The 27,343-nt window shown below is 56.2% G+C and overlaps 1 protein-coding gene and 1 non-coding gene across 4 annotated transcripts in view; one reads left to right on the forward strand and one right to left on the reverse strand.

The window, feature by feature from the left end:
- Nucleotides 1-23,675, forward strand: part of CLN8 (CLN8 transmembrane ER and ERGIC protein) — a 51,322-nt gene extending 27,647 nt beyond the window's left edge. The window contains exons 1-3 of one of the 3 annotated variants that reach the window (XM_052661458.1): nucleotides 10,866-11,022; nucleotides 16,300-16,912; nucleotides 22,819-23,675. In XM_052661458.1, coding sequence (XP_052517418.1) covers nucleotides 16,385-16,912; nucleotides 22,819-23,118 — 828 coding nt within the window. In that variant the 5' untranslated portion in view covers nucleotides 10,866-11,022; nucleotides 16,300-16,384 and the 3' untranslated portion in view covers nucleotides 23,119-23,675. Of the gene's footprint in view, nucleotides 1-10,865; nucleotides 11,023-11,045; nucleotides 11,166-16,299; nucleotides 16,913-22,818 lie in introns of those variants that run through there. The other 2 variants (XM_052661459.1, XM_052661460.1) reach the window with 2 other exon arrangements.
- Nucleotides 23,676-26,931: 3,256 nt separating this feature from the next.
- On the reverse strand, nucleotides 26,932-27,003 carry TRNAW-CCA (transfer RNA tryptophan (anticodon CCA)). The gene has a single exon. It is a non-coding gene; the product is annotated as a tRNA-Trp (tRNA).
- Nucleotides 27,004-27,343: the final 340 nt, after the last annotated feature.

Raw genomic sequence — 27,343 nt, forward strand, 5'->3', positions numbered from 1 at the left:
CGGAAAGACCAGACCTGTGGTGTCCCTCCCGCCCCCATGCTGTAACTGTTAACGGATCTCAGGTCCTCCTGACCAGTGTAACCTGTCTCCCCTCCTACCTCACAGGGAGAAGGCATTTGCCTTACTCTTCCCCACCCAGTATATTTGCCTCATCGGAAATTCTTTTCCAACCCGCACCTGGACCACGACAGGTTTGGCTGAGGGAGCAATTCCAGCGGTTTGAATTTTAAACTTGCCACTTTTTTCCCCCTTGGTTTTAGGTCTTGTCTGATTGACTTAATCAGGCTCAGTCTCAGGTTCTTGTGGCCTGTATTTATATTTTCGACCAAAATACCAAAAATCTTCTCTTCAAGATTTCTAAAAGAAAGTTGTTTGTAGTTCCCCAAAGAACTGGTCTGTCACCTGAAAGATTTTATCAGCGACAAGATTTCTAATTAGATTGAAATTTATTTTATGAGTTTTATGTGTGATGATTTTAGAGTTTATCGTATCTTCAAAGGTTTGTATGAGGCATTTAGCAAAGACCTTTTCTCTGAGTTACAAATTAAGCTCAAAGCAATGTCATTATTTTTATTTTTATGAGCCCTTGAATGCTAGTTTCCACTTGCTTCCAGAGTTCTCAGTATGGTGGAGACTTGCCCAAACATGACTTCCAAGTCCCACTCAGCCTGGACCATTGCCCCAGAGCAGTCTCCTTTTTCAAGAAGACCTCTAAACTGAACCGTAGTCCCCTTAGCCGGTGGTCAGAGGTCAAGGTGCAGCTCGGGGAGACTCACCACAGGGGCTGGGGGTGTCTTGACTTCCTTAGCCCGGTAATTGGCTCCATTGTCTTTTGTGTGATTGTCCTAAGGCCTGCTTTCTGTAATGCAAAAAAGACAAACTAGAAGGGGTGGTCTGTGCAGAGAGTGCTGAAAGGTGAGCACCAGATATGGGATGTCTTCAGCACAGAGGCAAAGCCTCATAGGTGCGTATGCAGAGTTAGAGGGCAAAAAAGCAAACTTAGTTACAGTCTACAGGTTAGGAACAAAGTGAAAGCCGGGAGCAATCAGGCCTGCTCTCTTTTCTCCATCTGCTTTGCTCTCAAGAAAGAAAAGCAAAGCCCGTTCCTCTTTGCCTTTTCTCTGTGACAGATGAGTGGAACGAGGCCTTGAGAGAGGAGACCTGGATGAGGTGGGATCCATGTGTTTCAGAGAAGGGTCCCATTTCAGGTTGGATTGCCCCCTCCCCAAATAGACATGGTGGGTCCTAACCCCAGCCCCTCAGAATGTGATCTTATTTCAAAATAGGGTCTTTATAGTAGTCATCAGGTTAAAATGAAGTCTGGGGGTGGGGGGTCCTAACGGGCTATGACAGGTGCCCTTATGGAAAGGGGGGTCTGGGAACAGTGCAAGGGGAAGGGAGAGGCGGGGACACGCTGGTGGGGACCAGGGGGCCACTGCCACCCCCAGAGGGAAGCCGGGAGCAGACCTGCCCGAGCCTTCCCAGGGGGCTTAGTCTTAGATCTGTGAGAAAACAAGCTCCTGTTGCTCTAGGCCGCCCGACATGGGGTGCTGGGTTACAGAGGTCCCAGGACACTGACGCGACCCCGAAGTGAGAGGGACCAAGTCGTGAGTCAGGCAGGCGAGCGCGTGCGGGTTTCCCAGTGGGCACCTGTCAGTGGGGTGGACACAGTTTCTCTGCGCTGCTTCCACATCACATACAACTAAATGTACACATTCTGAGTAGAGTCACAGCTGCAGACAGAGGTAACTCACGGGCACATAGTGGCTGCACCGTTGCCCCAGCTCCAGCGGTTGCAGCAGACTCCCAGGGGCTGGGGGCTTAATCCCCCGATGTTTATTTCTCACACCCTGCAGACTGGACGTCCAGCTCCCATGTCTGCTGAGGACAGGCGGTTCCTCCCCAGCTCCATTGGTGGCATCTTTTCCCCATGTCCTCACCTGGCATGAGAGCCCGGATGCCATCCAGAGGTTCCACCCTCGTGACCTCCCCCCGAGGCCCTCCCAGCACCTGCCCTCACCCAGGGTTAGGGTCCGCGTGTGCACTGGGCACGCGCCCGCCCTCTGGAGCAGGCTGTTTACGGGACGAACTGGCTGAGGTGTGTCGTCTTCTCTGTTGAGACAGCCAGAGTGTGGATTGGAAAGGAATTTCTAGACAGAGCATTTCAGAAGGGAGTGAGTTTATTAAGAGCAAAGGGCAGATGAAGTGGACTCTGCAAGTGCAGTGGGCCAACCTCCCGACAGACCAGGTGGAGCTAACAGTTTTCTTAGCTTAGTAACTGGTTTTATAGCCTTAAGACAAAATAAGGCTGGAAGGCTGGCCTTAGGTGATTAGCTGGGGCACTGTAGGATGTTTTCTAGAGTGGGCGTCTTTGCGTAATTGGGAGTCAGGAAGTTTGTTAGCAATAATTAGTGGGCTTTTGACAACAGTCACAAAGGGGCTCCGTCAGCTTGGGAGGTGACCTTGGCTCTGGGTTCTGTTTCTGTGGCTGGTGCCAGGCGCACCTGTGGCCTTGGGGCAGGACTCCACATCCTCCTGGACCAGGAGCTCCTGGGGCAGAGCAGAGATGCCGCATCGTCACTGCCTGTCCCCCCCCCCAGAGACGGCCTTGCTGCACACAGAGGACAGCGAGTGAGGCTCTGCGACGTGGGTTCCAGGGCTGCCGGGTTCACACGGAAACCCCCACAACGCGCCCCTGTGCCCGGGGCCGGCCCGGAGCCTGCCCGCACATTCCGCACGGGCCCCGAGATGCTTCAGCCTCGTTTTTGACAAAATAACAGACAAGACTGTGCAAAATTCTGTACAAAGGTCACAGTTTAAGCCGTGCCTCCCATGGCTAAGCTCAGATTGGCCTAAACAGAAGTTTCTCTGGGGTTCATCCAGGCAGCCCCTGCCCTCCCTGACCCCTCTCCGAGTCCTCACATCGCCCCACTTTCCCAGCTGCACCCCAATTCCAGCCCAGCCTCGGGTCCCCCGAGTCCGCCCCTGCTCCCTGCTCTTTGCCCTTGGTAAGTCAGCATCTGTTGCCACACTGGTCGTCTGGAAGCTAAGCGGAAGCCTGTGTCTGAGACGGTGGTGTCGGTGTCCGAGCAGCACCCGCCCAGCGATGACCCCTTGTCTCAGCGGCTCATGGGCTCTAATTCCCAGCAAATCGTCGAGGTGGCTTGACTTGAATTTACAAGTCGTGTTTCAGCAGAAGACACGAGGACAGCAGCTCTTCAGACCTTATTTGTTTCCTCTTTTCAATTAATTTTTCATTATGCACTTCAGTTAAGAACTTAATCCCTTCAACAGTAACCTTCAGCCTCGGCTCTTAACATAGTACAAACAAGACTGGGTACCCAAGCATCCGCGAAGGAGAATGAGGGCAAGAGTAGCCACACTTCCCAGCGCGGACTGGCCGCTGCTGGTCTGAGGGCCTCGGTCACCTAGGAGATGACCTTGACCGTCCCACGGGGCCCTGTGAGGGAAGCAAACGTCACCCAGGTGTCCAGCGAGCAGGTCAGCGCTTCAGGCCCTGGACACAGGACCTCCAGGGGCAGCTCAGGAGCCAGCTCTTTACTAACCAGCCGGGGAGGACTTAGACTCCGACCCAGGAGAGCCACCCTGGTGCAGCCCCCTGCAGGTCTGGGTGGCAGGGAAAATTACTAGCTGCGTTTGAAAGAAACAGAAGCAGATACTAAACCTCACCCCACGCCTTAAATTCAGCAGAAAGTTCAAAGCGTTCTTGCTCTCACTGGCTTTGTTTCGCTCTTGGGTCTTTTTGTTGTTAGTTTTTCACAGGGTTGAAAGAACTGACTGTCCACCTGAAAATGTAGGTGTGAACTCTGGCAAACTGCCTCAGATGTGCCCTGGGTTTGTTCTGCACAGGTCAGACAGGCAGCCTGGGAGGTGCTGTGGTGGCGGAGGACAGCTGTGTTCGCACAGCCCATGGACAGGAGGTTGGGCCCCCCACGGGGTCACGCGGGGAGACAGAAGGAATGGGGACCTTTATGGTGGTCCTCCTGGGAAAGGCAGGGCGGGCAGGGGGTTGCTGAGTCTGAACCACTTTGCTGGATCTGGCTCCGGGCAGGGGCCCCCACCGTCTGACACGTCTGTCCTGCTGATTAGGGCGCCTGTCTAGGAAGCTAGTGTCACGGGAGAGCCGGATGGAGCGGGTGGGGGAGCTGTGTAGTTTATACGTGGTCTCCTTAGTCTAGGAGGGGCGGTCCTTCCTGGTCAGACACGCCCCAAGGTATCAAAGTGTTATAAATACAGAAAAAAGAAAACATCCTTAACACACAAACATAGCTTTAAACCAAGACTTACTTTCTCAACCGAGAATACATTCTCTTTTATCGCAATATCTCTTCTCCCTTCAGAATGGACCGCGGTTAACTGAAATGGCCGTGGTTACTTGTTCACTTGGAGCACATACTACAAAAAAATGCTTGGACTTCCCTGGTGGTCCAGTGGCTCAGAATCCACCTGCTAATGCAGGGGACACGGCTTTGCTCCCTGGCCCAGGAAGACTTCACACGCCACAGAGCAGCTAAGCCCATGCACCACAACTGCTGAAGCCTGAGCGGCCAGAGCCCGGAGCCCGCGCTCTGCAGGAGGGAAGCCACCGCAGTGAGCAGCCTGCACGCTGCAGCTGGAGCAAGCCCGAACGGCAGTGAGGACCCAGCACAGCCATAAAGAAATAAATACGTTTAAAAATGCTGATGAAACAAACTTGATGAAAAGCATCTCTGTATGGGTGTTCTTGCTTTCTGTGGTACAGTGACTGCCCTAAGCTTAGGCCCTGTCCCTTCTCTTGATGCTTGTAAACACAAGTTCAGACCATCCTGTTATTTTCTTAAGTGAAAGTGAAAATCACTCAGTCGTGTCCGACTCTGCGATCCCATGAACTATTCCTTGGAATTCTCCAGGACAGAACACTGGAGTGAGTAGCCTTTCCCTTCTCCAGGGGATCTTCCCGACCCAGGAATCGAACTGGGGTCTCCTACATTGCAGGTGGATTCTTTACCAGCTGAGCTATCAGGAAAGCCCCTTTTTCTTAAGTGAATTGTGTACTAACAGGAAGGTTGCTCCCAGGTGCTTGGAGGTTGGGAGCTCGTTGATTTTCATGGTTAATATTTATTGGTAGAAAAGAACAGAAGACCAGTTGGCAGTGTGCAGACATAAAGCGGCCCTGTCTGCAGATTTTAGGGTTTTTAGTTTATTGAAGTTTTATTCGTTATTTTGGCTGCCTCTGTGTCTCTGTGCGGGCTTTTCTCTGGTCGTGGGGAGCGGGGGCTGCTCTCCAGCAGCGCGGGGCGGGCTTCTCATCGCCTTGGCTTCTCTGGTTGCGGGGCACAGGCTCTGGGGCACGCGGGCCCAGGGCTTGGGGCGCGTGGGCTTTCTTGCTTCGTGGCACGTGGGATCTTCCCGGATCAGGGATAGAACCCATGTCCCCAGGTTGGCAGGCGGATTCTCATCCACTGAGCCGCAAGGGAAGCCCTGTCTGCAGTCTTGTTTGGGAAACATGACTCTGAGGTCAGTGTGTGTCATTTCACCCCAACCTGGTGAGTCCTCCCTGGTGAAGGCAGAAGCAACCCCTCTCGGACCGTCTGGAGGCTTCGTCCTCCGTTCTGCTGCTTGTCTTTATCCTGGAACGACTCACACTAAACAGGATTGCCGGCTGGGCTCCAGTTTGGCCGTGGGGCCAGGCCACCTCGCCCCCGCTGGGCATGACCACGACCCCGAGTGGCGCTTGGGCATCCCCCGGCCCTTGTGCTGGGTGACTTTCGTCCAGAGAGACTCAGACCTTGCCTGTGACACTCCCCCATGCCTACCAAGTAATTATGGAGACCAGAGTCACTCTGCCCTGGTCTCACTGAGCAGAGGACTTTGTCAGAGGATGGTGGTGGTCGAGTCATCCAGGGCCCTCAGGCCCTGGTGAGCGGGACAGCTCTGATGGCTCCTCTGGCTCAGTGACTGTAAAAAGAGAGAAAGGCCTGCGAGTAGGGAGTCTGTCTCCTAATTGTGGCTGTGGTTTCTGCTCAGCTGACCCCAGTCTCACATCCTTGTCTCTGCGTCCAACACTGCAGTTCCCAGGGGAAAAAACTGAAAACTCTCGGGTGGGTTTTTGCTGCTTGGCGATTTTGCACATCCTGTCTCAGTGGGTTACTTTTGGGATTTGCCTGCTTACAATATTCTACCTGACACTGGGAACACTCAATCCTGTTTTCTTTATGTGCCTGTGTATTTGACCTGTGTATCACCTTGTGCTCTGTTTGGCGGGGGATGGAGGGCAAATTTTGAGTCTGTAAATGTGTCTGTAAAATAATAACCGAGGTGAGAGATCAAGGTCATTAATCTCTCTGTGGTATGAATCGAGCACTTCTCACAGTTGCGCTTGACCCTCCAGGTCACCTGATTTCCATCTGGTACCAACCCGAGAGGTGGAACTGGACCGACTGGTTGGGGGGCGTCTCTCGCAGGGTTTCTGTTTGTAACTAGGGCATCTCCACCCCCGGCCCCCGCAGGGCTGACGTTTCCTGTGCTTCATCTTCCTGCGAGTACAGCATCCAGGGCACGCTCCCCCACGCCGTGACAACCCAGACTGTCCAGACTTGGCCCTGAAGGGGGGTGTTCCAGCTTAGGGTGTACTTCAGTTGGCCCCGGACGCAGCGTGACTCTGCAGCACTACAACCAGCAGTTTTCTCGAGGCGGTTTTGTTGTTACAGTGGTGTGTTTGGCCAGGGGAGACTTAAGGATTGTTTGTAAGCCAAGATAATGACAGCCATTAGCTTCCAGCTTGTCATTTGCACCAGAGCAAACCGGCTTAGCTGACACTCAAGGAGCAGAAGCCTGGATGCCCAAAGAAACTTTTTTTTTAATATTTATTTTTATTTTACTTATTTGGCTGTGTCGGGTTTTAGCTGCAGCACGCAAACGTAGTTGCAGCATGTGGGGTCTAGTTCCTGGACCAGGGATGGATGGAACCCTGGGCACTGTGTTGGGAGCACTGCGTCTTAGCCACGGGACCACCAGGGAAGTCCCTGGAAAAGACTTTAGACCAGTCTCATCTTCTCCTGTCTGTGGCTCAGAGGTTAATCAAGCCTTCCGAGGTCCCGGAGCAGTAGGAGTGAAACTAGCGAGAAAGAGTTGAGACCCCAGCCTGAGCCTTTAGCATGTTTTCAGACTCTTGGATCCAAGCCATAGGCACCGTGGTTGGTGGTTCAACAATATGCTTTGCAGAGAAAGAAATGGACATAATGAATACTCAGGAGCAGGAATGACTCTGCTGCTGCTGCTGCTCAGTCACTTCAGTCGTGTCCGACTCTGTGCGACCCCAGAGACGGCAGCCCACCAGGCTCCCCCAACCCTGGGATTCTCTAGGCAAGAATACTGGAGTGGGTTGCCATTTCCTTCTCCAATGCATGAAAGTGAAAAGTCCACGAGAAGTCGCTTAGTCGTGTCCGACTCTTAGCAACCCCATGGACTGCAGCCTACCAGGCTCCTCCGTCCATGGGATTTTCCAGGCAAGAGTACTGGAGTGGGGTGCCATTGCCTTCTCCAAGGAATGACTCTAGGAAGGTACATTTTTCTGGGATAAATGTCTTTTGTTTCCAGGAAGTTTTTGTTTTGCCACAGTTGTTAAGGAGCTAGTATTCATGAGACTTAAACCAAGTGGGTGCCATTTCGGGGGCTTCAAAGAGCTCCCGTACACAGTCCTTTATGTTTCGGAGCAGAGAGAATGGGGTGAGAGGCAAGGTGGGAGGTAAGAGGTGCTTTATTAGAATAGGAGATGCCCTGAGAACGCACTGGCTACAGTTTTACAATCCGAGGAAAAGTGGGGAGGGGAGGAGACCTTCTTTGTCTTTCTTGAGTAGAGGTCATGGTTCCATCATCAGCTCTTCCTCCGGGTTGAGCAAGGGAGTCTTCTTGACTCTACATGGTCAAGCAAGGTCCACAAATTACTGCTTTTGTGTGTGCAGAGAGCAAGTCCTGGGGATCGCTAACTTGCTGAGCTCACGGGCAGGATGTGGGTCTCACGTCACCGCTGTTTTGTTGTTGGGGGCATGTCTCGTGTGTCTCTCACACGGTTCTGCTGCTCAGCAAGCCTGCTCTCGAGAGATCATGAACCTACAGGGGTCTCCCGTATTGCTCTACTCACAGCCCTCGAGTGGGATGAATTATTTAATTGCCCACTTTGACCCTTCACTCTGACCCTGTCAAGACTAGTTGCTGAAATACAGTGAGCAGCTCCAGTTCAAGGCACCACGAGACCCGTGTGGGGACCTGGAGGCTTGCATGGTGGGGGCAGTGAGGAGGAGACTGGGCTCACCTTCAAATACAACAGGGATAAGTGGGGTCACAGCCAAGGAGCAGGGTGGCTGTGGGGGCTGGGGGACCGGATGTTCCCGGGAGGAAGCATCAAGGTCAGGGCATTCTCACTGGACACTTAACAGGGAGGCCCAGGTGATAACATGGGGAGGTGGGGCTGAGGAATCTGATAAGATATCCAGTGTGGGGGATTTTTGCTAAAGCTGAACTAAAGGTGCAAGGACAGACCCGAGGGTGGGCCTTGAGGACGGAGGGCAGCCTGGCTCGAGCTGGGGGGCCCCCCGATCGCCAGCATAGCCAGAACCCACAGTCTGTGCTTGTTTCTGACCCAGCACAGGTCCAGTGCTTGCAGCTGTTGATTGGCAGCAGGGTGTGGGGGTGCCACTCTCCAGTGTAACATTCCAGAGTCACTCCACTCACGAGAGTGACTCCCGGGTTTAAAACTGCGGAGATCCCTCCCTCCCTCCCTCCCTTGGTTCTTAGGAAGAGAGGAGAAATCCACCCCCACCCCTCGTCGGGTCTGCTACTGTCTTCTAAAAACCTGTCTTTTTCTTGATTAAACAATGAGCGTGTACTGCTTATATGGTCAGAAAGATGCTGCCCTGGCCTCCTCCTCAAGTTGTATTTTCAGTCCTCCTCTCTATACCCTCACAGCTTGGACCCCCAAACTCGGCCTCCCCGAGCCCTGTGGGAAATGGGACCAGTCAGTCAGTTACCCTCACCCCAGCTTGGCTTCCTTACCTACAACACATGGGGAGTGTGCCTGCAGCTGAGATACAAATTGACCATTTACAGAAAGGACTTAGCTTGGTCACACACACACACACACACACACACACACACGACCATTTACAGAAAGGGCTTAGCTTGGACAGATCCAGGGCAGGAATCAGGGGCATTTCATTCAGTCTCAATTCCCCCGGCTATTTATCACTAGTTACACCTGTAATTTTTGGAAAACATGACTGCTTTTATCAGGATGCTTCAAAGATAGCAGAGCAGATGACAAGACCCTTGAAGGTACTGAGGAATTTACTGCCTGTGTGACTAGCAAGCCATCACCTGGCGCCGCCGACCCCAGCTCCTCCTCTGCGAGGCGGCCTGGTCACCGCCTCGCGCGCAGGGACGGAGCGCGTGCTCCGGTGCAGCTCGCGGGCCGAGGTCGGGAGGCGGAGGCGGTGGCTCCCCCAGCGGCTCACATCTATTTCCAGAGGACAGGTAAGACTCGGGGTTCGGCCTAAACTAATGAGCCAAACCCGAGTGTGAGCGGAAACCTCCGGTGTGTTGGAGGGATACAGTGATCGCTGATACTTTCAAGGGCGGTGATCATTCCACGTCTTATTTCGTCCTCAGAGAAGTCCTGAGAGGTGGCTGAGGCCGTGGTTCTCCTCACGGGTTACCGGGGCAGGAAGACTGCAGAGTCTGCGGGCTGGGCGGCCTTCCTGCAGCTCAGTCAAGCGACCGCGGGCGCCTCAGGCAGCGGGTCAGGATGGGGCGGGAGGGCAGAGGCCGCTTCCCACGGGACCCCACGGGCTCTTTCTGCCGCACCCGCACTGGTCACCGCGGAGGTGCCGGGCACGGGCCCAGGGGCTACTTAACACCGCAGTCAGAAAATCTACAGCGAACTAGGACAAACGCATGAGAGCACAGGATGCCCAGCGGTGACAAGTGTCCTGGAGGTGGCCTCGGGGGTGAGACCGCGGGGAGGGCGCTGCTGGGGACACGGGAGCACGCGGGCGGCCAGGTGTGAGCGGGGTCTCACGGGCTCCCCCCGCTGCTCCATCCGGGGCGCAGGGCTGCCTGGCTCCAGGCCGGGAGGTGGTCCCGGCGCTCCTGAGCCCGGCCCCGTGCGCCCGGGGCGAGGCCCCCACGCTGGGCGGGGGCCAGGCGCGGGAGAGAGGCGGTGTTCATCTGCCGACCTCACGGCCCCACGAGCCGCCAGGCAGCAGTGCGGTCCCTGCCCTGGGCACGCGCGCCCGGCCGGCGCCCGGACCCGGCTGCCCCGGCGCGCGCGGGCCCAGCCTGTAGGGAGCTGGCCACCTGCCCGCCCGAGGGGAAGCGAAGCTGCGCCCGCGGCCTCTGCCGGCGGGGGGGGTCACTGCGGGCCGCCGGGGCTCCTACGGGTGTCTCCGCCGAGTGTCTCCGCGGGGCGCGGCGGGGAACCGAGGCGTGGCTGGGCCGCGTTCCCGGCGAGTGCGGGACGGCGGCCCTTTCCTGGTCCATCTCGGTTCGGGGAACCGGCCTGGGCCATGAGGGGCACGTCCCCAGCTGGTTCCCTAGAGGCCAGAGAGCTCCGCCCCACCCTACGCGCGCGGTACGGCCCGCGCCCCCTGCATGCGGCGGTACGGCCCGCGCCCCCTGCATGCGGCGGTACGGCCCGCGCCCCCTGCATGCGGCGGTACGGCCCGCGCCCCCTGCATGCGGCGGTACGGCCCGCGCCCCCGCCCGGCTTGCACCCTTGGTATCGCCCACAGCCGGGAGGCCACGCCCCCGGGCGCGCATGCGCGGCGCCGGGCGCGCGGGTCGTGACTCCTCCGTGATCTGGTGGGCGCTGGGCGGGGCCGGGTTCTCCAGTTGGTCCGCGTCTCCTCGGCGATCTGAGAGCCCCAGCGCCGCGCTGAGGATCCCCGCGCCCACCAGGTGCGGCCAGCGGTGCTTGACAGCCAGGCCTGGACTTGTGGGGGCGGGATCCGGCTCGCCCGTCCTCAGGTGAGCGCGCAGGGGGTCAGGTCGTCCTGTTCTCAGGTGGGCCGGGCAGTGGTCAGGTCGCTCCGTCCTCGGGTGAGCCGCACGGGGGTCTAATTGCCCCTTGCGCAGATGGGCCGGCAAGGATCAAGTCGCTCCTTCCGCAGGTGAGCATGGAGAGGGACAGGTCAGCCTGTCCGCAGGTGGGCCGGGAGTGGTCAGGTCGCTCCGGCAGCTGCTGAGCCGCGCGGGGCTCGGGCCGCGGTGGGAGGGGTGCAGTCCGCGGGCGGTCCGAGAGGACACTGGCAGGCCAACCGAGACCAGGTCGTGCTGGCTGTAGGACTTGTTTATATTTTTTGAATTATGTTCATTGAGAGTGTTTTCTTACTTACTTTTTGTATGTCAAAAATTAAGTTTATTCTGCTTTAAATGTTGACATAAAATGGGTTGTACCACTTTAAAACTTGGAGAACACCTCTTTCACACTGCAGACTAAAGGGATGCAATTTTGTGGGTGGAATAGGGAATAGGAGCTTTTTTAGGAGATGAAAAGTACTGAAAAGTAAAAGAGGAGAGCTGCACAGGTGAAATGGAAATTGACCAGTTTTTTAAAGACTTGGCTGGTTCTCTCCAAGCCATCAGTTGCTGCCACATCCCATCTTTAACTCGGTGGGATCTTCCTGCATGTCTTCACACAAGCTCTGCTCTGCATCCTCAAATCAGTGATATTCTTTTTTGTGTGTGTGTGTGAAGTATGATTGCTTTACCATGTTGAGCGTGTCTTTAAATTTTGGGAAAAAAATGTTTAAAAGCTGCTGAAGTATAATTCTCAAAATATAGAGGCGTAATTCCTGAGCAAACAGGGAGCACAGATCAGGTTGGACTAACTCACTGAGGAAAGACCTTCAGAGAGGACAGAACCAACTCTGGGTCCGCGGTTGGGGCGGGGGATAGTCCAGGAATGCTGCACCTCATCGGTGCCTCTGGCTGACCTCACAGCATAGTCCCTGCCTAACAGACCTCCTGTGTGCCCTGGAAGGTCAGGTGACCCTCAGGGGCCTGCAGGCGACCCAGGGTGCCTTAAGAAAACCTACTTCTCTCTCTTTCTGACGTATTTCCAAGTTTTGGATCAGTGTAGCCTCCAGTGAACAGCGGGAGCTCACACCTGCTCTGATGGCAAGACCCCGGTCCCCGGGACAGGGCTGTGGAAACCCTCCTCTTGAGTTTCCTAAAACGCCTGGTCCAGTGCAAGGAAGCGGCCGAAACCACCGAATCTTGTGAAAGAGTGGGACGAAGTTTGTACATAGATTGATTTCCCGGAGAAACTGGAGGCCTGTGGGGCAGAATTGGGCTTTCCAGCCCCGGAGCCCCTTCCCCTCGGCTGCGGGGCCTTGGCTGCCCAGAAGCAGGGGCTGCAGTGGGGTGACTCCAGAGCCCCCCAGGATTGAAAGAGCAGGGGGTCCGTGCTCCTGGGTGTGGCTCTGCAGGGGGAAGCAACAGTGACCTCGAGCTGGGGCCTGAGGTAAGGCCAGCCCGCTGCCACAGGACCAGCTGGCCCCGGGTCCCCTTGCCTAGAAGGTGAGGGGTGTGGTGGGGTGGGGGGCAGGCGCTGAGCCACTGGAGCTCTGCCCGCCGCCCTCTGGTCTGTGCTGCCTTCCTGAGCAGGGCCCGGCTGCACCCTGGGGAGCCGCTTGCCAAACGGCAGCAGTGCCACCTTGGGGTTCTGGGGGCTGTCTGGCTGCTGACTAGGTTCCTGCAGACCACCTCCAACCCAAGGCCTGGACTTGTCCCCTCATAGCTCAGATGAGTCACCTCACCTGTGTGTCCCTGAGGCCCAGGGTGACAGGTTGGACCTGCCCAACCTGCCCAGAAGCTCTGAGCAGGCCGCTGTGCAGGAAGGTGTGTTCGGGGAGGGTTTGAGCAATGACCAGGGTTGGGTGGGTATATTGGGATCGAGTCCTGGGGGTGGAATGTGGGGGTCTGGTCCTGGGGTGCAGTACTGGGGTTGAGTCCTGTGGGTGGAGTCCAGGGGTCGGGTTACGGGGGTGGGGTACTGGGATTGGGTCCCAGAGGTGGGATATGGGGGTCGGGTACTGGGGTGGAGTACTGGGGTCAGGTCCTGGGGGTGGAGTATGGGGGTTGGATCCCAGGGGTTGAATCCTGGGGTCAAGTCCTGGGGGTGGAGTACTAGGGGTCAGGTACTGGGGTGGAGTACTGGGGGTAGAGTACTAAGGCCAGGTACTGGGGTTGGGTACTGGGGTGGAGTACTGGGGTTGAGTACTGGGAGTGGAATACTGGGATCAGGTACTGGGGTGGAGTACTGGGGTTGGGTACTGGGGTCAGGTACTAGGGGTGGGTCCTGGGGGTGAAGTACTGGAGTTGAGTACTGGGGGTCAGATACTGGGGTTGGGTACTGGGGTCAGGTACTGGGGGTGAGTCCTGAGGGTGAAGTACTGGGGTTGAGTACTGGGGGTCGGGTACTGGGGGTGGAGTACTGAGGTTGGGTCCTGGGGGTGGGTCCTGGGGTTGGGTACTGGGGTGGAGTACTGAGGTCGGGTACTGGGGTGGAGTCCTGGGGTTGGGTACTGGGGTGGAGTACTGAGGTTGGGTACTGGGGGTGGGTCCTGGGGTCAGGTACTGGGGTTGGGTCCTGGGGGTGAAGTACTAGGGGTCAGATACTGGGGTCGGGTACTGGGGGTGGAGCACTGTGGTTGGGTACTAGGGATTGGGTCCTGGAGTTGGGTACTGGGGTGGAGTACTGAGGTCGGGTACTGGGGTGGAGTCCTGGGGTCGGGTACTGGGGTGGAGTACTGAGGTCGGGTACTGGGGGTGGGTCCTGGGGTCGGGTACTGGGGGTGGGTCCTGGGGTCGGGTACTGGGGTGGAGTACTGAGGTCGGGTACTGGGGGTGGGTCCTGGGGTCGGGTACTCGGGTGGAGTTCTGGGGTCGGGTTCCAGGTCTGCACAGGGAGTTGCGTCCGTGTCTCTGATGGGTCCCACCTCGGCTCTGTCTGGCCTGGGAGCTTCAGTGTCTGCCTTGACCGCAGCACAGATCCTGGAAGGCGTGAGGACCTGGAACCAGGCTAAGGTTGCCTGTCAGTGACTCTGGAGGCCGGTGGTTTCCCTGGTTCCTGGGTGCTAGGAGCCGCCCTCCCCTCCACCCTGGCTTTTCCTGTGTCCTCAGAGGCGGGTGGTCGACTCTGTTGTGGCCTCGCGTCTCCACTTCCCACCCTCCCGGGCCCTCTGCCCGGCCCCTCAGGACTGCACGTCTCCGTGTGCTGCCTGGTGGGCAGCAGGGAGTTCAGAGCCGGGGACGAGGCATGGGAGGTGCTGGTCCGTTCCCGGCTTTCTCTCCAGGATGACCGGGTTTGGTTTGGTTTTTAACTTGGCTCACAGTTAAAACCACCTGCAGCACACAGGAGACGTTCACACGCTTTCAGTTATGTTCCCTTGGTTAGGAAAAGGAAGCCACTAAACCACCGCTTCTCAGGGTCTCAGGGCCCTAGAGCTGCGGGTACCGGGCATGTTCAGTGGTTCCGCACCTGCTTAGGGCACCTGGGCATGTCAGACACGCCCGCAGCTGGCCCTTCAGGGCAGTGAGGGCAGGCCCTGGACAGGTGCCCGGGGCGCCCTGCGTGATTGAAAGGAACAGGTGAGCCCGCGGGCGGTCTGAGCCCTCGGCCCAGCTCTGAGGACCTGGACACGGCGGTCCGGTGAGCCCGGCAGACCCCCAGCCAGCAGCCCCGCGTCGGCTCCTGCCCTCCTCTTGGCCGACCTCTGTCCTGACTCTGGCTCTTGGTTCCCGCTCCTCAACAGTGGAGCCAGGGTCAGAACCTACCACCCTGTTCCTGGTTCTTTAGTCCCGGGGCCCCAGGGTCTGCCAGCCTTGGAGAAGGGGCCTCTGTATGAGCCACTCCCCTGGCGAGCTCAAGTTGTTTAGTCAGAGCTTTTCAGGGTCACAGGGGAAAGGGAACCCCCATTTCAAGACAGAGCTCCATGAAGTGAGGTGCTGGCTTGGAGCGCAGCGCCCAGGGGACAGGGTGAAGGCTCGAGAGGGGCTGCCTTTCAGCAGAGCTCAGGGCTGCGCAGCCCCTGCGCGGGCCTTGGCTCTGGACGGCGAGGCTTCTTTCCATCTGCCTAGCCCACTCCTGTCGAAGCTGGTCCTCACCCTGTGGGGCTGGCAGCTGGCCACTGCGGGACCAGATGGCTCCGGGCTCTGTTCTGAGAGGGTCGTGCAGGTGTGGCCACGGAGGACGACAAAGCCCGAGGTGCCCACAGGGCCTGGAGGCGGGGCCCGGTGGTCAGGGGGCAGAGGGCAGGACAGGGGGATGGAGACCACGGCCTGTCCTTGGGCTTGTTGGCAAAGGAAGGCAGGGTGGGGTGAACACAAGACTGGCCTGTTCTAGTGATCTCTCTGGGTTTTGGGCGACAGGGGTGTTCTGAGCTGCCGGGCACCCGTAGTGGGACTAGTTCAAGAACAATTGGCATGAAACTATGATTTGATCCGCAGATCTCTGAGCATCTGCCATAGTATCCAGGCAGAAGAGTGTCCCCTCTGGGGGCAGGGCAGGTGGTGGAGGCTGGGCCTGGCCAGGGGGGTTGGCACAGGTCATGGGCAGCTCCTGGTGGGCCCTTAGCTGGTGGGGTGGCGTCTGGGGCGTCCAGATGTCAGAACATCACAGTAGACAGAAATACAGATATATACACACACAGATGTGTACACACACAGATGTGTACACGCACAGATGCACATACAGATGTACACAGAGATACACACAGGTGTGTACACACACAGATGTACACACACACAGATATACGTACGCACAGAAATCAGAGAGATACACGCACACACAGATGCACACACATAGATACACATACAGATGTACATACAGAGAGATACATGCACACAGAGATACAGATGTGTACACACACACATACATGTATGCACAGGGATCAGAGATACCAGATGTACACACATAGATACACATACAGATGTACATACAGAGAGATACACACACACACAGATGTACACACACAGATACATGCATAGACGTGCACACACAGATGAGTAGGGCCCATGTCGTTCCCTGCCCCATCCACGCCCTCTCCATCTGTCACATCACTGTCTCTCGCGCGTCTGTCCCTCCAGTGGAAGCTTTCTTGCTGTGTGTGTGTGTGTCACCCAGACGCAGGCGCACAGGTTGGGGCTTGTTGCCCGTGCCGTGACCCTCTCCCTGGCACGGGCGTGGCCTGCGTGCCGCTCCGTCCAGCCAGCAGAAGGTCAGGCTCTGTTCTTCTCCAGGCTGAGGACGGGCGCATGAAGGTCCGGGGGCCGCGGCCCTGGCGCAGTGTGTGGACCCTGGCCTGGCTGAGACGACGCAGGCAGCATGAGCCTCCTGGGCGCTGGTGCCCTTGACCTGGACTACACCTCTGGGCAGGTCCGCGGGGCACTGGTGGCTGCGGGCTGTGCCTTCTACCTGGGCGTCTTCGTGGTCTGCCACTGGCTGTCCTCCTTCCTGAACGCCACCTACCGCTCGCTGGCGGCCCGTGAGCAGGTCTTCTGGAACCTGGCGGCCACACGCGCGGTCTTCGGCATCCAGGGCACCGCGGCGGGGCTGTGGGCGCTGCTGCTGGACCCCGTGCTCCAGGCCGACAAGGCGCTCGGCCAGCAGGACTGGTGCTGGTTCCACATCACCACGGCCACCGGCTTCTTCTTCTTCGAGAACCTCGCCCTTCACGTGTCCAACGCGCTCTTCCGCACCTTCGACGGCTTCCTGGCCGTGCACCACCTCTTCGCCTTCCTGGGGTATCTCGGCTGCACAGTCAACCTCCAAGCCGGCCACTACCTGCCCATGGTCACGCTGCTCCTGGAGATGAGCACGCCGTTCACCTGCATCTCCTGGATGCTGCTGAAGGTAGGCCCCCACACCTGCTCCGTCTGTTCCTCCACAGCCTCTGCGCCCGGCCGCAGTCCCTTCACCCCTGACGCCCCTGCTGCTGGCCCCTTGTGGCCTGTGCTGTCCCCTGGCTGGGTTAGAGCATAAAGGCAGTAGGAAGCTCATTCTGATCGAATTCCATTTTAATAATTTTAAGCAGGCTTCCAGCCCATGGCAAAAGAAGACGTGGTGGGCGGCGCGTCTGCCGTAGTGGACAGGGTATTTTGGTAGATGCTCACTTGTCTCCTGTGTTTTCTTCATGGTGGCCTTGTGGCTCGGTAGTTGGGGCTCACAGGTGTAGTTGCAGTTGCCCCCTGGTGAGTGGGATCAAACCTGTGTCCCCTGCATTGGAAAGTGGATTCTTAACCACTGGACTGCCAGGGAGGTCTCAGTAGACAGTATTTGTAAGCCCTTGAAAATGTGCTTTTTCTGTGTGTCTATATGCATCTCTTGAAGGTTCATTTCACGTTGCGTTATTTCGCACACATCTTGGTGGCCAGCACAGCCTTGTCAGCCGTAGGGCAACGCGTGCAGCGGGCTTCTGGAGCTTACTCGTCTCGTTTGATTGAAGCCTGCTGCCTGTTGCTGGGCACCTCCCCGCCGCCCCCAGCAGCCACCGTCCGCGCCTGATCTCGGGCTGCCGGACGCCTGGTCCTCGTGCACTTGTGCCGTCTTTCCCGTCCTGGTGGATGTCACCGGGTGAACGTCCTCCGGGTCCAGCCGTGCTGTCGCGCACTGACGAGCTCCCTCCTTCTCTCGGGCTGCGGGTTCCCATTGCGGGTGTGGGCGCGTTCTCCTCGCCCGCCGTCCGTCAGGGGGCGCTCGGCGGTGCTTCGGCCTCAGTCACGGTGACTGCTGCGGTGAGCACGGGGCGCTGCGGTGAGCACGGGGCGCTGAGGCCCTTCCAGGTCCTGGTTTCGGTTCCCTTCCTGGGCCCTAAGGCAGTTCCGGTTTTAGAAACGAACCCCCCTGCACTGTTCCCCCGGTGGCCGCGCATTCTGTGTTCCCACCAGCAGCGCAGAGTTCAAGGCAGAGTTCGAGGTTCTCCACGTCCTCACCAGTGTACGTTTCCTTTGTTTCTTGGATGTTAGCTCACTGGCTTCGGTCTTGCTTTTCCCTGATGACTGGTGACAGGGAGCATGTTTTCATTTCATCTGTCGGTTGGCTCCTTATGTGTCATCTTTGGAAAATTGTTCAAGTCCTTGGCCCATGTTTCAATCAGAGTCTTTGTTATTTTTTACTGTTGAGTGTAGTCCTGTTTTTAAAAACAATTAAAAAAAAATTTATGTATTTATCTATTTTTGGCTGTGCTGGGTCCTCGTTGCTGCTCAGACTTTCCTCTCGTTGCAGAGAACAGGGTCTGCCCTCCAGTTGCCGTGGCAGGCTTCTCTTGTTGGCTTGTGGGCCCTGGGGCTCATGGGTCAGTAGCTGTGACTCCTGGGCTCCACAGTGTAGGCTCAGTAGATGTTGCTCAAGGCATAATTGCTGTGCAGCACAAGGGGTCTTCCTGGATCAGGGGTCAAGCTTGTGTCTCCTGCAGTGGCAGGCGGCATTCTTTACCGCTGAGCCACTGGGAATCCCTGGAGTTCATATGTTCAAGGTTAATCTCTTATTAGACATATGGTTGGCAAATATTTTCCCGCACTTTGTAGGTTGCCTTTTCGCTCTGTTGTTTCCTCTGCTTTGAAGAAACTTTTTAGTTTGTCGTCCCAGCTGTTTGTGTTTCCACTGTCTTTGCTTTTGCTGTAATGTTCGTCAGAAGATGTGGTGTCTCCAGCTTTGCTCTTTTCTTTCAAGATTGATTCGGGTATTTGGGGTCTTCTGTGGTTTCGTGTGAACTTTAGATTTTTATTGTTGTTAAAAATGCCATTGGAGTTTTGGCAGGGGTTACACTGTACACCTCCCATGTGGCTCAGATGGTAAAGAATCTGCCTGCCGTGCAGGAGATCTGAGTTCGATCCCTGGGTCGGGAAGATCCCCTGAAGAAGGAAAAGGTAACCCACTCCAGTATTCTTGCCTGGAGAATCCCATGGACAGAGGAGCCTGGTGGGCTGCAGTCCAGGGGGTTGCAGAGAGTCGGACTCGACTGAGGAACTGACACGCTTTACACTGAACCTGTGGATGACTGGGGGCCTCCCTGGTGACTCTTCCAGTTCAGTTATTGTGTTCTTCAGCTCCTTAGTTTCGTTGGGACTTTTTTACATTTCATCTGTTCACTAATTTCCATTTTTATAAACCGTGTGTTTCTCTTGGCCGCACGGGGTCTTGGCTGCAGCACGCAGGCGCTCTCTGGTTGCCATGTCGGGCTTCTCGTCACCGTGGCTTCTCCTGTTGCAGACCATGGGCTCCAGGGCACTCAGGCTCAGGCGCTGTGGCACGTGGGCTCCGCTGCTCTGCGGCGTGTGGGGTCCCGGACCCGGGGTCAAGCCCTGTCCCTGCACTGGCAGGCGGATTCCCAGCCCCTGGGCCACTGGGGAAGCCCAGTGTCCCACTCTGTCCGTGTGTCCTCCTGCCCCTGGGGAGCATCCTGTGCCAGTCCCAGGGCCTCCCCTCCGCAGGGCTGGGGATGGGTCCTGCCCCTCTGTGTGGAGCGAAAGGTTGTGCCTCATCTCCGGGCCTCTGTTGGAGTCCATGCGTTAGACGGAGCTGACCTCTGCCCAGCTCACAACCAGTTGGCTCAGCTGGGGCCCTGGGGCTTCTTGGCAGCATCCTCCTGGGGAAGGGCGGAGGCTATGGCTTTTGTCTGCTCACCTGTTTGGAGCCCCACGAACAAGTTGGGTGCTGGACGCCCCAGGCCCTCCCTCTTCGGCGTGAAGCAGGGAGCTGGGGTCTCCTCCTGACCCCAGGGTGCTCTGGGACATGGACCATCCTGTTGCTCCAGGAGGCCTGTCCTGGCGGCAGGGCGCTTTCCGTGGGTCCCTGATTCCTCACAATGGAGTCTGCCAGTGGCCTGCAGCTCACACAGGCCTCCCCCAGCGCCCCTCACACGTCAGGCACTGGGGAGGGGATCTTTGGTAGCTCCTCCCGAGGTGGGGCAGCCCCCCTCCTTAGGAAGCAGACAGACCCCAGCTGTGGGGGGGATCCCAGAGGGAGAGGCACTCTGTTTGTGGTCTTTTTCCTCTGAAGTGTTTGGATGCCATTCACATAGGATGGAAATGAAAAAGGGGGTCCGGGGCGGGCGGCCCCACAGCAAAGCTGTCCCGTCAGCTAGGACATCTCAGAGCCAGCATGTCCAGGAGGCGTGTCCAGGTAGACTAGTTCTTCTAGTTTGGGTCCTGTTGAGCCTTGGGAGTAAATGCCGCTCAGATGCTGAAACCCCTCTAAGCCTTTCCCAAAGCTGCCGAGTTCTTGCTTGGTAGGGCTTCGGGGTCCAGGCACTCTCGCCGTGGACTCTGGTTTGATGAGATGCAGGTGGGTGTCGGGACCAGACGTCCCCACCAGTGTGATGTAGTTTACACCCCAGATGGGCTCACGCTTCTGTTTCCTCCTTCAGTTTGGTTCTGAAATGCTGTTTATAAATAATAACAAATGAATTACACACTCATACATCTAAGCTGGTTCATCCACAGAGACACTAATCCAGGTGAAGATGAATTGATATTAAAAAAAAACAACAGTGAATTTATGTGTAAATATATACCAGGCACACTACCTGCTGGGACCCAAGCTAGACAAAGGAACCTTGCATGGTTAAGTCTTAGGTTGTTACTGACCCAGCTTTTCTCAGAGCATTTGGTGATGATGAATGCAAAAATTTTAGTGCCCGAGTAATAGCAAAAATGCCCAGTTCCCAAGCTTGAAGTTTTCTGAACTTAGTGCAGTTATTGTAGAAGTAAAAGTTCATGCTTCTGGTGTGGATGTTAGTGATTTAAGATGACTGCTTTCAGAACGTGGGGAAACTGTGGAAAAGAGTACCTTTAGTGAACTTTGGAGGAGACAGCTCAGTGGATGGAAGGTGGCTTGCTGGCCGCTTGGGTGGAGAGGATGAGCAGTGGCCCCCATCCCCCAAGCATTCACAGCTCACTCTGCACTTCGTGTGTGCACCCCAAGGCACACTTAGCTCACATCCCCACTCTACAGTTTGTACATTTAGTGTCCTCGGGCCAAGGCAAAGGCTAAATCTTTCTCATGTAAGGAATCTATCATTGAAAGCCTCAAACCTTACTTGTTGTGGTGTTTGAGAAGCACTCTTTTCTGTCTGATCGTACAGTTTAAGGAATTTTACTTGTGTGAGTCACGATTCTGACGTAAAATGGAGAATGCCTGCCCCACGCACTGGATATAAAACTGTTCCTATAGAACTGTGGTGTTTCCCTAGTACTCTGTGGTTTTCTTTCTCTTTGAAATATTGACATTTAATCCATATGAAAAAAAAGTATTTTTAAGTAAGGTGGGAAGTGAGATCCCACTGGATTTCCCAGGAAGCGAGCAACCATCCTGATGTAATTACATCATCCATCCTTTCCCTGGGGAGTCAAAATGCTGCCCAGTATAAGCTCTCCATATATTTTACTTATTTCTGCATTTCGTGTTGTTTATTTCTTGCACTGCAATCACCTTATTTCTTAAGTGTCACCACATTTCATCCTTTACTGAGGCACCTTCCGTCCTCCTGGTGCATTTACTGCATGGGTGGAATTATTTAGAGTTATTTTAAAGTGATAAAATATGGAGGGAGGTATTCTCTTATTTAGACTAAATCTGGATGGATTCTAGGAGGGAAGAATGTAATGTCTTTTGAGTGTTTTCCATCCAAGAACATAATGTGCCTCAATTCATCCAAGACTTTTTCTGAAGACCTGTTAGGGATCCTGGGCTCCCTGCTCCCTGCTGTTTCACTCTGCCTCGTCCTTCTGCTTTTCTTCACACTCATTTCTTAGTCTAGGCTTGATAGAAGCTAATGTAAATGGAGTTTTTAATATTTAAAACTGCCAGAATAAATAGGTTGTTTCTGTGGGTATTATCTGCAGATGATTTAAACATCCCTGGTAGTAGAAGAGGACACGGTCATGTCTGGCCTAGAAACAGCAGGCAACTCAAATTTTCTGTCAAGTTATTTTTGGAAGTTCACAGTACTTCAGACAAGGAAGAAACTCATGTTTTTCCACTGTTTTAAGTTGGCCCTGGGTCACGGGTCCTGTTTCTTCTTGTCTTTCTGTGTCAGAGCTGTGTGAACACCTTCTACAGCTCCCAGAGGTTAGGGTCTTCCTGTTACAGTGTGGTCGCTCCAGAGGTCGGTGTCCGTGTCCCTTCAGGACTCTGCAGGTGCAGCTGCAGTGAAGCCACCCTGTTCCCAGGGTCAGCAGGCAGCTGCCTGGCAGTGCCTCCCCAGGCCCCTCTCCTCCTGTGCGTTCCAGACGGGCCCTCCCCTGGGAGGGGGCCCAGGACGAGCCCCAGCCCCAGTGCCGCCCAGAGCAGCGAGGAGAGGCCGGGGTGCACGAGTTCGTGGGTCTGCGGTGTGCGGGCCGTCCAGGTGCAGCGAGATCCCCACCACAAGCCACAAAGTCCTGTCTCTGTGTGCCCGGTCCGCTGTGCAGAGTCTTCAGGTGCCCTGTTGGGTTTTGGCTGCAGCTAGTTTTACTATGAATTTAGAATAATTTTAGGGCAAGTTCGCCTGGGCTTGTGTCCGTGGGCTGCTGGGGTGACAACGCCAGAAGACAACCGGCGACACCTCTCATCCCGGGGCCTGGGGGGGTTGGTCACGGGGGATGGGCGCGTCTCCCGGCGTCGCCTCATCACTGGCTGTGCGCAGTGCTGCCCGGCCCGGGGCGGGGGGCGGGGGGCGGGGGTGGGGCAGGCCCGGGGCGGGGGGCGGGGCGGCTGTGGGCGGGGCGCGCTGCGGGAGGCCCGCGGCCCCGCCCCTGACCGCACTCTGCCCCCGACAGGCTGGCTGCGCGCACTCGCGGCTCTGGAGGCTGAACCAGTGGGCCATGGTGCACCTGTTCCACTGCCGCATGGTGCTCACCTACCACATGTGGTGGGTCTGCCTGGGCCACTGGGGCCGCCTGGCCCGCAGCCTCTTCCTGCCGCACCTGGCACTCTTCGTGGTCGGCTTGGCCCTCCTCACGCTGCTCATCAACCCCTACTGGACCCGCAAGAAGACGCAGCAACTGCTCAACCCCGTGGACTGGAACTTCGCGCCTGGCCGCCCCAATGGACCGGTGCAGCCCAAGAAGGCCAGGTAGCAGCCTCGGCCCCCAGCCCGCGGCCTGCGGCCGCCCCCCAACACCAACCCCAGGCGTGTGTGCCCGCCGCGTGGTGCCGGATGCCCTGGAGCTGACGTGCCCAGGGACAGCGTCCCGCCCGGCCTGTGCGCGGTCTCCCCAGGAGGGCCGTGGGGCAGCCCCCGAGGCGTCCCTGCTACCTGCTCACGGCCCTGCTGGCGTGGGCAGGAGAGAAGGCCCCCAGGTCCTTACCCCGACACCTGCCGAGGGGGCGTCTCCCGGGCGAAGCTTATCCAAGCGAGAATTTTGCTTCCCCTTTCCGTGGCTCTGCTGACACTGGAGGGAGACGTGAATAGTCACTTGTCTAGATGTGAGAGCTGCTTTTAACCGCGTGTGCAGCCAGCCCATTTCTCCTAATCGCTGTAGGTTTCGAGTCAGGGAGCCGTCGGGGGATCTGCCCCGGCAGTGCTGGGCTGCAGGCCCCGCCGCCACCCTCACGTGTTGGCCCCACAGTTTAATTGACAGTGCTGACATCTTTTTCTTGCCACGAATGTGCAATTAAAATGAAAAGCTTGTATCTGTTGAAAGTGCCGTTGAGTGTTTTTGGAAAACACGTTTATTGGTCGTGAGTCTCGTGTGCCCTGGGCAGCGCAGGGGCAGGGGGCGCACACAGGTCAGGAGGTGTAACGCTTGCTTGCGTCAACTGGAGAGGCGGTTTCAACGTTAAACACACCGGACAAACCGCGTTCCTCCTAGGGCTCCTCCCCCTCGCACAGACCCTGGGGCCCGAGGCTGTTTCCACCGCCCAGAACTTGAATAAAGTGACCAACGTTCACAGAACCTGAAGGCACGTCCCTGCGTATCTCTCAGTGCTGCTCACCTTGCTTCGGAGGTTTTCCGTCTTGGAGATGCAGCTGTGATGATGTCTTCACGTGCTCAAACTCAGGTTAAGATCTGAAAAGGTCAGCTTGAGTCCCACGTGACCCTCACTGGGACTTTGACCTTCTGGGTTCAGTCTCTGCATCCCCTCCTGGCCAAGCTGGTGTTGGCTCCACCCCTACCGACTTGCGGGAAGACAGAGCTGGGCTTTCGGGCAGAAAGAGCCTCCTGAGATGATGAGCCAGCAGCCTGGTGCCTCTGCTGCCCGACAGCTTTCGCCCTCCTCCACCCCAAGCGTCCCCTTGCTCGGCTTTGCCAGCGTTGCTGCTCTGGGTCCTGGGGCTTTCACAGTCACAGCGCTGGACGCCGAGGGTGTCTCGCTCTCTGGCATGAACCCATCCGGGGGATTGGCACTGTCCATCTTCACAGCGGGGCCTGAGGCTTGGGTGGTGGCCAGCTGGGCAGTGGCCTCACAGCGGAGGCCCGTGAACTGCTGCAGCACAGCAGCGCCAAGCTGAGCCCGGCCATCAGGCCCAGGTGCATCCCCGGTTTGCAGAGCGCTGAGCGGCCGTGTCTGCCTGTCCAGGACAGGCCCAGGGTCCACCAGGAAGGGCAGTGTTAGTAGTTTAGGGTTGAGAGCAGCCCCCAGCTCAGCCCTGTGGCAAAGCCACGTGGGTGTGGCCGGGTGCCCTGTAGGTTCAGCTGCCATCAGGGCTGGTCCGGCGATGGGCTGACGGGCTGCCGTTTCCTTTCAATGTGTCCGTGTTTAGAGAAGCTCAGTGGGGAGACTGGCTCCTCTCCCTCCTGCATGTGCACCTTGGAGGCTGGTCCCTGTGCCTCACGACGGCCAGAGGCTGCCCCAGGACAGGGTGCGGAGCGGGTGGACGGGGGCGGGGGCCCCTCTGGGGTCCCCCGGGGTCCTCTCCTCAGGGCCCCAGGCTCTCACCTGATCTGCCCGTCTCATGGAGGCCCCATGAGGTGGGCAGGACCCAGAGCTGGGGGGCGCAGCTCCAGGAGGGGGGGAGCGGGTCCTAGTGAGCCGGCAGCCCAGGAGGTCCGACAGGTTTCTCTAGTTGTACGAGTCACGTTTGCAGCTCACCCGGAAGAGTGGTGCGCACACCCCCGTAGGTGCTTTCAGTTCACCTCCCTTTACCAAGCTTCTGCTCTAGTGGGAGAACTTGCTAATTCAACATTTCTCTTTCTAGATGAAAGTTTCCCCCTTTTCCGTAACTAAACTCTACAGTGTACACCCGGTTTTGCCAGATCATGTTTAGTGATGTGAAAACCCAGAAACTTGTCATTTTTCTCTGACAACTGGGAACCCAGAGAGCTCGGAGGGGACCCCAGTTGAAGCCCCCACGTGGAGCGGAGACGCCACACCTGCCTCAGCAGGGCCCGGCCTCACAGCGGCAGGAGTGGGCTGGGAGCCACGTCTTGACTTCGCCTGGCGTGTGCGCTCTTACTGCTGTGCAGTTGCAGCGTCAGGCACTGGCCTTTGCAGGCCTGGACCTTGTGCTCTGTGTGTGTCCCCACGCCCCCGCCCCGGCCACATGCTGGCACTCTGACCTCAGTGCCACCCCCAGAGGCCCTGCTGGTGACATGGGCTGTGTGCAGAATGCGACATCAGAGCTCTCCTCCATTGCATAGTTTCCTGGGGTGTGTTTTACAGAACTGGGTCGTTTTCAGTGATAGGAAGAAAATGTGATTTTACTGTAACGTTGCTTTCTCCAAGATTCCTTGGGATCCTGGGAGAAACGGCCCCAAGTGGCTCTCTAAATGACAACACCACAGTCCAGACTAATCTGTGAATGGGAAGCGGGACAGCATGAAATTCCTTAGCTTTTAAGGCGCTGAATCCGAGTGAGCCTTCTGGACTGGGTTTGATTATCGTCTCAGGGGTGTGTGTCTGTCTGTCTGTCTCAGTATGTGAGTCCACACCCTGCTCTCTCTTCCTGGTTTTGACCCTTGTTAGTGGTCTGGATCCTGGTTTGAGGGGAGACCCCGCTGATTAGGAAAGAAAGGAAGTGGAAGGATTGAGTGTTCTCAGAGACCTCCTGAGAGGGCCCTGGTAACTGCATGTGGCGAAGACGCTCCTCGAAACGGATCGCTTAGTTTGAAGTCTGTTTCAGAGCCACCTGCAAGCTCATCTAGAAGTGCAGGGGGTGAGTGCTGTGTGCCACGCTCTATCAAACCAGTCAATCCTAAGGGAAATGAACCCTAAATATTTATTGGAAGGACTATGCTGAAGCTGAAGCTCCAGTACTTTGGCCACCTGCTGTGAAGAATCAGCTAATTAGAAAAGACCCTGATGCTGGGAAAGATTGAAGGTGGAAGGAGAAAGGGACTACAGATGAGATGGCTGGATGGCATCACTGACTCAGTGGACACGAGTTTGAGTAAACTCTGGGAGTTGGTGATGGACAGGGAGGCCTGGTGTGCTGTGGTCCATGGGGTCGCAAAGAGTCGGACACGACTGAGCGACTGAACAACTGTCTGCTAGTTTAAGCTAAACTGGCTATTTGGGTACTGAAGCAGATCTCATCTTGAAAATGGCCAAATGGGGCTCTCTTATGTTCTAAAAACTGGTTTTTGCCTGTCCACTGAGAGGAAGTGGCTTTCTAAGAGGAACCTGCTTTTCTCCGCCAGTGCCTTTGAGCTGTACACATTCTGACGGTTCCTGAGACTGAAGGGAAAAGAGGGAAAGCAGGGAAACAGGTCTCTGTGTGGGTGTCTGTCACAAAGGCATGTCTTCAGATGGTATCAGAATTATTCAGCAATTATTCAGTGTGCAAACGAGCTCTGTGACTTGCTGAAAAGAAACTAAAGTGAAAGTGAAGTTGCTCAGTCGTGTCGACTCTTTGCGACCCTATGGAGTAGCTGACCAGGCTTCTCAGTCCATGGGGTTCTCCAGGCAAGAATACTGGAGTGGGTTGCCATTGCCTTCTCCAGGGGATCTTCCCAACCCAGGGATCGAACCCAGGTCTCCTGCATTGGAGGCAGACGCTTTAACCTCTGAGCCACCAGGGAAGCCCTTAAAGAAATTAAGTGCTTACTAAAAATACAAAAGGAACCTACCTAAATGAATTTCAGGTTCATGTGATCTGGGAAATACTCAGTATTAAATATCTGGTCTGAAAGTTTAAGCTTGTTAAACTTAGTTAATGCAGACATGTTTCAAGAGTCAACAACTATAATTTTATTATACTTAAAGTTAATAAGATCTTATTAATTCTGTTACAAAATTCATGAGCAAGGAAAGCAACTTGATACAATGACTTAAGTCAAATATAAATGAGATAAGAGTTTTGGGAGTTGAGCTCTTTGGGAATAACTGTTTTAGGAAATCTACTTTAAAAAAGTCTCTCCA

The sequence above is a fragment of the Budorcas taxicolor genome, chromosome 24 (genome assembly GCF_023091745.1).
Source record: "Budorcas taxicolor isolate Tak-1 chromosome 24, Takin1.1, whole genome shotgun sequence".
NCBI lineage: Eukaryota > Metazoa > Chordata > Mammalia > Artiodactyla > Bovidae > Budorcas > Budorcas taxicolor.